The sequence below is a fragment of the Talpa europaea genome (assembly GCF_964194135.1).
Source record: "Talpa europaea genome assembly, chromosome: 3".
NCBI classification, from domain to species: domain Eukaryota; kingdom Metazoa; phylum Chordata; class Mammalia; order Eulipotyphla; family Talpidae; genus Talpa; species Talpa europaea.
The window spans coordinates 147,327,770-147,340,628 of record NC_140069.1 but is presented as its reverse complement, the minus strand read 5'-3'; the positions used below and the strand labels follow the sequence as shown (position 1 = coordinate 147,340,628).

At 50.6% G+C, this 12,859-nt stretch overlaps 1 protein-coding gene across 1 annotated transcript in view; it reads right to left on the bottom strand.

The window, feature by feature from the left end:
* The window catches only part of CUL1 (cullin 1), a gene marked incomplete at both ends in the record, with an annotated part of 30,286 nt that extends 17,674 nt beyond the window's left edge, over window positions 1-12,612 (bottom strand). Inside the window, 4 exons of the mRNA XM_084229737.1 lie at window positions 47-97; window positions 1,097-1,264; window positions 2,897-3,071; window positions 12,473-12,612. Coding sequence (XP_084085863.1) covers window positions 47-97; window positions 1,097-1,264; window positions 2,897-3,071; window positions 12,473-12,612 — 534 coding nt within the window. The remainder of the gene's footprint in view (window positions 1-46; window positions 98-1,096; window positions 1,265-2,896; window positions 3,072-12,472) is intronic.
* Window positions 12,613-12,859: the final 247 nt, after the last annotated feature.

Here is a 12,859-nt window from a genome sequence, read left to right as displayed (position 1 = left end):
AATGGATTTTACGAGGAAAACATGAACACACATGAGCAGGAGGTACCTGTTTATTCAACGGCCTGAACAGACAATCTCTCCAGGTCACCAACGCAAGCTGCATGAGAAGAAAGGGAGAAGGACGTGTAAAGCACCTGTGCGTTCACTAGGATGTCCCGAGAAGGCAGAGGAAAAAGCCCGACCCCAAGTGCACTCATCATGATTTCTAGATCCCAACGTGGTAAACCCATCATCATGGTGAAGTCAGAGCTGCGGATCTGACCAAAGCAGCTTGCCAGCTCACACTAGCAGGCGGGACAGAAAGAAAACCCAGACATTTCTTCAACACTTTCTAATGAAGTACGTCTGGGCTGGGGCCCCGCAGGTGGGCAGGACCACGCTGTGGGTTTGGAAACCACACTCTGAAGGCCCATGGGCCAAGTAAAAGCTCCACTGGTTGAAGAAACAGATTTTGCCTTTTCAGAATGTATTTTTCCTGCAATCTAAAAAAGACCCTCTCAGCTTAAGACTCTGCTAGAATCATGGCAGATCCTACTATTTGGTTAAGTGAAAGGGGAGAATGGAGCTGCCAGCTGCCCCCAGCAGACTCCCAGACACAAGAGCCCACAGGCACCGAGTCCAGGGGATGGGGATGGGTGTTTGTGTGTGTCCGGGATGCTGAGTCCAGGTGGGGAGGCGCTGAGTCCAGGGGAGGGGGTGTGAAGTCCCAAGGAGGGGGCGGCGCCGAGTCTGGGTGGGAGGGGGTGCGGAGTCCAGGTGAGGGAGTACCAAGTCCAGGTGAGGGGGTGCCGAGTCGGGTGGGGGGCCCTAGGCCTGCCAGGACACGGGGCTTGCAGCACTGATATGGCTGGCCGCGCAGGGTGAAGGCCCCTGGACAGCACATGCTGAGTGTGCGGGCTGCACTTCAGGAGCCAGTCTGCTCACCCTCCTCCCTTCTAGACACTCTAGCCACAGACTGCAGAAGGTGCTCCCTCTCCTGATACTAACATCAAGGAAAGGGGCGGCTACTCTGAGAAGACCTCAGCGCTAGCCTCGCCCCTCAGGATGGCAGGCCACCAGGAAAGGGCACTGGTGATGGCGTCCGCGGCCGGCTTACCGAGTAGATCTCATAGATCCCTTTCCGGCCTTCGTCGCACTCGCGGCGCACCCAGTGTCTGTTGAGGTAGGCGCAGATGCCGTTCAGCACTTTGCTGGAGAAGCGGTAGTCCTCCCACTGCTGGGTGTAGAACTTCAGCACACTCTCATCCATCAGGTCCTCCCCGTCCTGGGAACAAGTGAGCAGGGGTCAGATGCCATTTGTCACATGACAAAGGTCAGAGTCAGGCAAATCCTATTGGACTAAAACACACCGACGTATGTGGTATCTTAGACGGGCTCTTCAAGTCACTCCATCTACAAAAACGTGCTCCTTAACCCAAATCCTCACCCCTGCATCTCACGAGGATTAGGCTCAAGAGGGAATTTTAATAAAAATTTTTGTACCTCAAATGGGATGGGCCTCTCTCCCTTCATGGCGTGAACTACGTACATACACACATGCAAGGTGCCCTCAAACTTTAGACTACGAGGATAATTCCTGCATGTTAACAAGTCAGGAATTTACTCCAAAATCTTCCCTATTTTGATATTTTCTGTTGAAGATGTAATTAACATGTCCTATTAACAATCTAGGTCATGAGGGCAACACTAATTACTGTTTTAATGCCTCTTCCTCCTTCATTAAATTTACTTAAAAGTATAAAAGTCTATTAAGTTTTTCGTGGTCATCAGCTCCACTGTCGTGAGAATAAACTAAGTACACGTTTCTTCTTTAATAAGACCGCATTTTCCCTGAGAAGTCCATGACGTGAACCATAATTTTTATTTGATGGAAATGAACTTGGAGTTTTCCTTTGGTTTAATAATGTCTGCAAAACCCGAGCCCTCAAAGGCAGAGTCTGAGCCGAAGACAGGCCAGGAGGGAAGAGCCCCCCACCCAGGAGCTGCCCCTTGGGGCTGTTCTCCCGCCCGTGGGGCCCGACAAGCCCGAGAGAACTTGGTCCTGTCCCAACACAGCCAGACTTCAGTTCACTGAAATCCAAGAAAGATGTGAGCTGTTGTGAGCTGTAACATGTTAACAAGAAGCTATTCTGGGCTAAAATTTATGTGAGTGTTTTAAAAATGTGACGATGTCACCGACAGTACAGCCACCCGTGCTTCTCACAGCTCACAGGCGGCTCCTGATTTTAACGCTGAGGAACAACTAAGCAGAAAGAGCCAAGGGCCTCGGGCCTGTGGACACATGGCTGGGAAGCATGAAGGTGACCTCACCCTGGGCAGGACCTGTCACAGTGACACGCACGATGCCAACTAGTTTGTGACAATGTTAAGACAACTGTGGATGCTGCCATTGTGGCCTTATCTGTGTAAGTCAAAAATCTTTGAATGTCACACCCAGAGAACACAAGCCTGGGCAGAGCCCGAGGCCCCCCACCCTCGGTCAGTGGTGGCCCCAACGGAGGAGCCATTGATCATCGCGAGGCCGGAAGGAAGGCGTCGCAGCCCACGGGGCTCAGGACAGGCGTAGCTTACTTGAATTCACAATTCTGTGCTTTAAATTAGAAGGCTCCCCAGTTTCTAACAACTAAATACAAAATAGTAATAAGAGAAGCACTATTGTGATGTAACAGTTACCAGAAACTTTTAATTTAACCAAAAAACAGAATATGGCTTATGATTGTTGAATGCTTCAACTTCCTACCAGGTAACACCTTTCTGCACCTAATCCTGAAGAAAGTGAACAGGTAACAGTAAACGTCTGGCACTGAAGTTAAAACCAGCATTTCACGACTTAAAAAAAAAACAAACACACGCAAAATACAACTATTATCAATGCTTAGTACGTAAAACTTCTTACCTTAAGAAGATTTGTCAAGTAATTCTTCAAAAATTCTTTAAGTCGTTTGTATAATTCCAAGCCAACAAACTGGGCTCCCCCGGGCGTCTGCCCCTTTTTTGACTTAGACGGTGGGACGCCAGCCCCTCGCGCCTGGTTGGACTGGTGGACACTCGTGCAGTAGTTGTAGACGTGACTTGGAGCAACGTCAAGGAAATCAACACGCGTCGTTGACCCGACTCATACGAGAGTCTTTTCCTAATAAACATATCAGAACCAGGCGGCTCCCGGCGGTAGCAACAAAAGCCCCTCCCGAGGCAGCACAATCAATCGGGTGGGATGTCACCCAGAGCACCAGCTGAGGAGGCTGGACACTCGGCAGGAAGGTCACCAAGAGCACAATGGGCCTTTCAAGTCACCAGATCCAAGGTGCCTGCTGAGGAGGGTGCTGCAGGGCTCGCCCGGGGCACCGGGGTCTCTGTGAAGACCCAGAGAAACCCAATCGTGCCACCCAAGGAGCTGCTCCCCCAGAACTGGAGCTACTTTGCCTAAAACTGGAGGAAGCGAAAGAGACATGGAGGATGCAGCAGAAGAAAGTGAGACACCAAAAACCTTGCTCGGCTCAAACCAGGGCAGGGAAGGTGCGAGCAGGTTCTCCCTGGCTGACGGCGCGGCTGCCCTGGCCTGCAGGAGACTTGCAGGGCACCCTTGCCCCCACACTGTGACGGGCTGGCCCTGCCCTCCAGGCTCCTACTCAGCTGCCTCACTGAGCACAGAACAGAGGCAACTGGATTCACCTGGTGGCAGGGAGGACAAGGGGGAACAGTCGCTTAAGTTGGAAAATCTTAAGTTTATGTATCCAGACATTCACAGCTCTGAAGGGCAGGGCTGAGTGTTTAAAAATTTTTAACCACTGAATTCGTTCTTTCCAAGTATTCTTCAGAGAGGCAAAGCTATTCCTTCCCTCCCAGGCTCACCTCCTCAAAGAGGACCACCCCCCAAAACCAAAAGGCACAATATGAATGGAAAGGAAACCTCTTAAAAGCTGTATCAAAGCTCCCACCCAGAGTTTAGCTCCACATTCATTTCCAAATTAGCATCACCATCATCCAACCAAGCGCCAGCAGCATGAGACAGCAGGGGCTGAAGATACTACTTAGTGGTTAGATTTCCTGTGTGTTAAAATGTAAGGTTTCTCCATCAACGGATATCTAAGTTAGACGAAATAACACAGAGAAACTCCCAATAATTGCTGTGATGTCAAACAGTATTAACTCCAGCATGTTAAGAAAAGAAAAAGTGGACGTATGTGGCAATGCCTGAGAGCACATGCTGAGCTAGAAGGCCAAGGCCTAGATTCAAGTGCAATTCTAAAAATCTTCAAATAATTCCAAAGGGAAGAAGCAGGAATAAAAGAAATGTTTTTGAAAGAGCAGGAAAAAAAAAAGTAGACCTGAAATCAACCTATTAACATTCAGAAATGTATGTGAAGAGAGTAAAACCTACAGTCACAGGCAGAGATGGTCAGAAGGACAAACAGCTGCTCTGTGCTGCTGCAGGAGCTACAGTCAGATGTGAAGACTCAGATGGGCTGAGCGAATGGGCGGGAGAAGATTATCATGCAGACACCAAGCATCAAAAGACCAAAAAGGCAATAACTATCAGACAAAACAGACTTCCATAAAACTACCACCAGAGAGGAGGGCATGACACAGTGAGGAAGGGTCCCCTCGCTCAGAAGGCAAACATATACGTATAGGCTCCTAAAAACAAAGCCTCAACGTGCACGAAGCAAAATTTGAGAGAATGAAAGAGAGGAGAAAAGTCCACAATCCCGAGAGGTTTTTAACGCTCTTCTCTCAGCAGCCAGACCTAGGAGCTGGGGGCAGTGGGAGGAAAATCAATGAAGACATAGATAACGAGACACTCTCCACTACCTCCACCTGGCTCTCAACCCAGCATGCTGGCAAACTGATTTCCTCCCAGGTGTAGGGGTGTAATCCCCCCACTACGGCAGGTTCGGGCTGCCTCCAAGACATCCCACGACAGGGAGCAGGGGACAGGTGCTCAGCCATGACCCGAAAGCAGCAGCATTCCTGCCCCAGCACCACCGTCGACACCCCACCAATCCACATCCTGTAGAATCCCCGTTTTCAACAGTCCACTTTCCAAACAGGCCATTTTCTTAAATCAGCCTTCAATACAGTCTAAAGAACTGGATCCATAGTTTATTCTTTGACCAAAATGGATTAAATTAGAAATCACTGCCAATGATCTGATATGCAAAACTCCAACTATTATTTCTAACAACAAACATTTCTAAGTAATCCAAGGGTCAAACAAAAATAAGGAAAATTATGTGTTGCACTAAATGATAATGAAAATATAGCATATCTAAATTTGTGGAATAAAGTTAAAAATCCTCACAAGAAATTTATACCTTGAAATACCTGAATTAGAAAAGGTAGGAGGAAAGTGCTCCCCACTGAGTCACGGCTGGTGGTTCCCAGCAGGGCCCCGCAGCTTCTTACACAGGTTACAGCGGATCCTAAAGTTCACGTGGAATTATAAGGGCTCCAAAAACAATCTTGGGGAAGAAGAAAGTTGAGAAACTCACACTTCCATGATTTTAAAACTCAATTGCGGGCCTCCCTGGTGGCGCAGCGGTTGAGCGCTGGGTTGCGAAGCTGCCCGCAGCCTGTGCAGCACCGGTTTGATCCCCGGCTGCTCCCCGGCCACCGGAGGAGGGTCCCGCATGGCGCGCAGACCTCTCCTGCCGCCCGCTGCTCCCCTCAGCAGTGTACTTCGGTCTTTCTGCCTGCTCTGCTCCCCGCTCTGGCTCTGGTGAATTCTCTCACCCTCCCGCGCTTCTGACTGTACCCAGTGCTTGTACAAATACATAAAATAAATAAATAAATAAAAATAAATCTTGAAAAATAAAGATTTAAAAAAAAAACTCAATTAAAAGGCAATAGCAATCAACTCTGGCACAAGACAGAGACCTACAGAACAGACTCGAGACTCCAGAGGAAACCGTGTGTGTGTTTGTGCACAACTGATTTTGGATAAGACCCTTCAAGGGGAGCGATGGTGTCTCTGTGAGTGGTGCTGACAGGACTGGACAAGCAAACAGCTCAGGTGGGGCCCTGACCCCACACCGCATATAAAATTCAATTCTAAACAGATAAAAGATGTAAACACAACCAAGATTACTAACATTCGCAGAAAACTCAAGAGAAAAATCTTCATGGGGCCTCCCCGGTGGCGCAGCGGTTGAGCGCTGGGTTGCGAAGCTGTGCGCAGCCTCTGCAGCGCCGGTTCGATTCCCGGCTGCTCCCCGGCCGCCAGAGGAGGGTCCCACATGGCGAGCAGACCTCTCCTGCCGCCCGCTGCTCCCCTCAGCAGTGTACTTCGGTACTTCTGCCTGCTCTGCTCCCCGCTCTGGCTCTGGTGAATCCTCGCACCCTCCCGCGCTTCTGATTGTACCCAGTGCTTGTATAAACAAAACAAACAAACAAATAAATAAATAAAACATGCCTCTAAAATAAATAAATAAATAAATAAATAAAAAAGAAAAAGAAAAATCTTCATGACCTTGAATTTGGCAAGGGATTTTTAGAAACCATACCAAAGTATAAGTGACCAAAGAAAAAAGTCGCACTTCATCAAAAACTTAAACTTTTGTGTCACAGAACACAACTGAGAAAACTGAAGACAACCCATAACATGAACAGGAGGAAACATCTGTGAATCATCTGTCTGATAGAGTGTCCGCATTCACAATATATCCAAAAGTACAACTCAAAAATAAAAATACAACCCATTTAGAAAACGGTTAAAGGACCTGAATACACAGTTAAGGGAGGTGTAAAAATCAATGGACACATGAGTCATCAGGAAAAGGCACATCTAAACCACATCAAGGGGCCTCCCTGGTGGTGGTCTAGGGGTTAAATCTTGCTGCTGTCACCTCTCTGGCCTGAGAGGTGCAGGCCACATGGTGCAGAAGACCTCTCCTGTCTCCCTGCTGATCCCCTCAGCAGTTGAGTTTCAGTGGATCCATCTGTTCTGCTCCCCACTCTGTCTCTGGTGAATCCTCTCACCCCCGCACCTCTGGCCTGTACCCCAGTTCTTCTATGCAAAAATAAATAAAATAAACATCTTACAATAAAGGAACAATTCTTTAAAAAACAAAACAAAACAAACACATCCAGGGAGACATCACACCCACCAGGATGCTAGAACCTGGAAGGCAGATACTGCCCGGAGCTAGCTGGGGTGCAGAGAGACAGAAACCCCACGTGCTGCAGGTGGGAAATGAAATGGCGCAGCCACTCTGGAAGTCTGGTGGGTCTCAAAAGGGTTCAACTTAGCACTACCATCTGGCCCAGAAATTCCACTCCTAGGATTTACCAGAGAACAAAAACACATCCACGCAAAAACCTGTTGACAGATTTATACCAGTACACCAACAGCCAGAGGTAGAAATGTAACAGGGGGGTCCAGGAAAGGGGGAGGTTCCAGGTTTCCTGCCCCACCCAAGGGAGGGTGGAGCTGAGCAGGGAGAGAAGAAGCTGCAGAGGAGACTGAGGAAGGAAGGAAGCAGGATGGAGCCAGAAGGAGCCCTGGAGGAGGCGCATGGAGCCGAAAGACACACGAAGAAGCTGCGCTTGCCTTTTGGTCGTGGACGGGGTGACACAGATGTGGGTGAGACCCGTGGGGAGGTGACAATGGCAGTTTTTGTCTTGATTTTGATTTTGCTCTTCTCCTCTCAGACTTGTCTGGTTGTTTCTGATCCTTTTCTGTGCGTCCCCACTGGAAGATGCCTTAGACTTGAGACAGGCTTTGGGGCCTTGCTCTGGGCCAATCCTGCTTGGGTGGACTTTTACCCACAAGGGGACGGGTCACTTTGGGTGCTTGATTTGGAAAGTATATTCTTTGCCTTTCCTGTATTTTTCACTAATTGTATTAACGTTCCTTTTCATGAAAGTCTCATATGTTTTGTGTTGATGCAGCCGATGGCAGAGCCTATTTTGCGCGGGCAGGTTTGTGGGGCCTGAGGTGCCCCCCTCCCTGCCCTGTAACAGAAACAACCCAACGTCCGTCAGTGGGTGATGGATAAAACGGAATGTGTTCTTTCCAGCAATGGAATATTATTTGGTCATAAACACGAATTACTGATAAATGCTACAACATGGATGAAGTTTGGAAACATGGTAGGTGGAAGATGCCATCAACAAAAGGCCCTTATCAGTGTACCCAGGCTGCTAACACAAACCACAGCGGGTGGCTCTGATACGAAGACTCCTTTCTCGCAGTTCTGCTTTAATCCCACTTAGTTTCTAGACTAATCCTCGGCCCAGCACGCGTTTACAGTAAGTCATCCATTTTCAAGTCCTACCCATCTTTATGAACATACACCTTTTTTCTTTTTGCATGTACACACTCTTTCACTGGGCCTCTGAGGTTCCCGGGATCCTTTGTCGTAGCCAATTACGCCAAGCACCACGGCCAGTCCTCGACGAACTCCAGGCCCTGGAGGTGCCACTTCCCACTTCCGCGAGCACCTTTTTCCCTCCAGGAAACACTGACTTTCCTCCTCATCTCCACTCAACCCACGAAAGGGGCCTTTCCACCCTGGGGACAGCACGCTCCTCCCTCCTTGGCAACATCAGCTGGTCTCGCTGCCCGTCTTGTTCTTCCTGCTAATCCACGAGAGGAATTTCCCAGCCCAAGGTCCCGTTACTCTCCCAGCCAGCCCATTTAGTAGGCATCGGAAAGCTAGAAAGAATATGTATATATGCAACATGACAGAAAGGCAAAAGGCCAGAAAAAAGATGAGCAGAATAGAAAACGAGGATACAAAGTTACACTATGCAGGTCAGAACCCTAAACTTCACCTGAACAAATAAAGCAAGAGTGACCAGAAACACACCATGCTCGGGGCCGCTGCCAGTCGGCCTGGGTCAGTGCTGCTAAAGGCACCAGGTCCCAGAACCGCCTGCTGAAGTAATTCCTATTTCTGACCAAAGTATTAAGATTATCAAAGATACCCGGGGAAAGTGTTATTTTTATTGTCTCTAAACAAAGGTGCCTGTTTCTAGATCACACAAGAACAAATACTAGTGTTTAAGACAGAAGCCACCCGGCACCAAATCCTCTGTGCTGAGGACAGAGGCTTGTTTTCTGCTGCTCCTATTGTTAGAACAGGCAACGCGCAGTGTGAACGCAACCATTTCTTTGGGATACAGTTAAGAGTTTAAAAAAAACAAAACAAAACAAAACAAAAAAACCAAGTCAAAGCTCATCTTTCCATATTTGTAGTTCTAAATTTGCTTCTAAGATCAGAGCAAACTGATGCTAAGCTTGAGCACAGCAGCCGTCTCGGCACGCCCGCCAAGGTTGCCTGCACCCAACACTGTCCCCAGCCCGGCGGGTGGAAACGGAGTGCTTAATTCTTCCCTTCTTTAATAATTGCGAGGCTGGGCCTCCCCGGTGGCGCAGCGGTTGAGCGCTGGGTTGCAAAGCTGCCCGCGGCCTCTGCGGCGCCGGTTCGATCCCCGGCTGCTCCCCGGCCACCGGAGGAGGGTCCCGCATGGCGCGCAGACCTCTCCTGCCGCCCGCTGCTCCCCTCAGCAGTGTCCTTCGGTCCTTCTGCCTGCTCTGCTCCCCGCTCTGGCTCTGGTGAATCCTCTCACCCTCCCGCGCTTCTGACTGTACCCAGTGCTTGTATAAAACAAAACAAACAAACAAACCAATAAAAAATAAATAAAAAACATGCCTCTATAAAAAAAAAAATAATAATTGCGAGGCTGGGCATTTCCCCCGTGTCCACCGATCATTTGTATTTCTTCTCTCTGCGAACCAGTTATGTCCTTCAGAGCCTTAGGCCTAGCAGTATAGATACGTCTCTGAATACACGGCTTGCACTTGAAAAAAATACACGCTTACACGTTCCGGTCTATGCAACGTAAACCATGACCATCAGGTGGGCAGCATCAGATTAAAGTGAGAGTCTGGAATAAGAGCGTGCGCACGCACGCACGCACGCACACCTCTACATGGCTTCTTCAGGGTCATCACCAATCAATTGTGAAAACATGTTATTCTGTTTGATCTGCTTTCCTTTTTTCCCCCTTAGTTTCATGGAGGCCCACAAGGGGGGCTGCGGGCCCCCGCAGCGCCCTCCCCACCTGGGCAGAGCGGCAGCTGTGACAAGGCCACGCAGCTGGCGGGTGCTGGGCGCAGCGGGCCCGGCATGTCCTGGCCTGTCCCCTGCATGGCACATGCTGGCAGCTGCTGTGGGCTGCACGCCTTGATCCTGAGTTGTGTCTCAGAGCATCGGGACAGAGATTAAATGTGGTTTCTGAATGTGCTGAGGCTGACTTAGGAGAAGAAAGCAGCAGGACTAGGAAAGACAGGTTTGGTCCTTAGTGCATGGGCTGGGAAAAGAGGACTTAGCAGAAAATCTACCCAGGCTAAGAAAACAATGAGCAAATGTAGCTCCCAGCACTACGGGAAGAACCTACATTTTTTTCTATCTAGAAAAAACAAATCAACAAGCAAGTTCAAGGTGACTCCAAGGGAAGCTGTAAAAGATGGTCACAGAGGAAAGAGCTGACCTGGAAGGGCAGGGCCTGGGGTCCAGCAAGACAGACAGACGCTGCCACCAATGGCCCGATGCCTGGACCGACAGGCCGCTCTCGGCCTCACCGCAGCCCCTCCAGAAAGGCCCGCTCTGCTCATCAGGACCCGAGCTTGACCTCGGAGCCAAGAACAGCGCCTGAAACATAACGCTGTCAATACACTGAAGAAGAAATGCCATCACGGATTTGCAGCTCAGAGGAAAGGAAATCGAGCTCTCTCCTGCAGCCCAAGACGCTGAAAGAGAAGGAGGCCTGAGCAAGAATGCAGCCCCGACTCTGGCCCTCGTGAAGGTGGCAGTTCTGCTTGAGAAAAGGCCCAAGGATTCTGGGGTGTGACAGGATATCCCGCCCAAGAGGGACCTCACCCACTTGGTCAGACGGCCCTGCTCCATCGGGCTGTGCTCTGCAAGCTCTGAGGGCGCCCCCTGCCACGAACCAGCCCTCCCAGGCCTTGGACTCCACAAAGCCACGTGACCGCTCAAGCTAACCTGCACACCCAGACCTGAGACCAGCAGAAGCAGCAGAGATTGCTGGCCCAGGCTGGTAGACTGCGCTGGCCAAGGGCACGCGCCTACCATGATGCCTTCGAGCAGGGTTCTGTGCTGTCACCAGCTGGTGGGGGTGGCACATGGCGTGGCCCTTGGGCAGCTGTCTCCCTACTGGCCTCATGTGCCAGATGACCTCAATGTCCCTCTGTGGCACGTGCCTAGGAGCTGAGGGCCTTGTCCACATAAGCCCTGACAACAGCCCTCACCTCAGGCGTGGGGAGCCCGGCGCTGTCAGGGACCAGAGAGTCGGGTCAACCACATGGCGGCACCCAGAGGGTGGCTGGGCCGGGAGGTGTGTGACCTCTCCTTCTGACAGTGCAGAGACAGCTGGACAGCGGCCTCAGGGCTAGGGGAACGGAGTGGCCTACGATCACTGCTGCACCCACCCGGTACCCACGGGACACGGATGCCAGGCATATCAGAATGAGGCGAACAAGATAGCATACAATTAAATCGCAATAAAACTGTCTCCAAAAAAGCATTTCACAGTGTAAGTGTAGATACACATGAACATGCACAGAAACCAACAACAAATTTTAAGTTTCGTTAGTATCATTAAGTATTTGAATTAAAATTAACTTTTTAAGATTCTCAGATACCATCCAGCTGAGCGCACTAAGTTAGAACACCCCATCTGACAGCAAGGCACTCTGACACGCGAAGATTCCACCCTAAGCCTCCACAGAACTAACCAGCAACTGTAAACCTAAGAACCAGCAAGCCGGCCTCCCGTGCCCCGTGACCGAGGTCAGATCTCGCCCGTCTCTCACACCTGAAGGGCATCAGAACGTCCACAAGTTACAGGACACACCCTTCTCACCCTCATGACTCCACACACGCCACACCATGGGCCCAGCCATGGGTCAGTGGCGGATGTTCTCAGCACAAGACATAGCCACAGCGAAAACCTTTACCATAAAGCACAACCCTGGCTCTGCGTGGGGCCCTTCGGCCGGGAGTGGGCACACGCACCCCAGCCGGGGCTGGCGAGGGCCTGTCCTTGGCTGTGCGGCACAGACCGCCCCGGGGCAGCTCCTCCACTCGGCCCTCAGGGGGACGGCAGCCACAGCCTCTGAACAGGCGGGCCCTGGGCCACCAGCGCCTTCTGCGCCGCGCACAAAGTGCATGAACCCACTGCCGAGCACTGGAACGTGGGGCCTGCAACGGAGGGGCCAAGTTTGACTTTACATGTGAATGGCCACACACGGCCAGCAGCCACTGTCGGGAACAGTCTGCTTCAGACAACAACCAGCCGATTTCGCCTCCGATCAAAAATCTTAAGAACTAAATGAATTAATTTTTAAAGCTTAAAAATGAACTCCGAATACACCACAGCAAGAACCGGCAAGAGAAAACATGAGCCGGCGCCTCCGTCACGGCCGGGCACCGCGGGGCGGGGATACGTGTAGAGCTCCATGTATCTGGACTTGGCCATGCTCTGCCTGGTGTACACTTGCTGCACCCCGGCGCGGAGGTCATCCCAGATCTGGTCCAGGCCGATCTGCTTCAGCCCGTGGGGGTTCTGACTCCTGTTGGATGACATTGTGAATGGCTATTCTGAAGTCGTCAGTGCAGCGCTCCTCCTCCGAGGTTCAGCTAATTCTCCATTAGATGAAAATATACAGGATCATTCCAAACGTATTCACAGCAGCTCAGAAAGGATGTCCGTCCCGTGTAGAGAACCCAGTCTCATCGCAGGCAAACCTGGAGAAATAAAGGGCCTCAGTTAATCTTTCTTCACCATCCCCACCGGGCAGGACCCCCCTAGCCCCAAGACAAGGCCCCGGGGT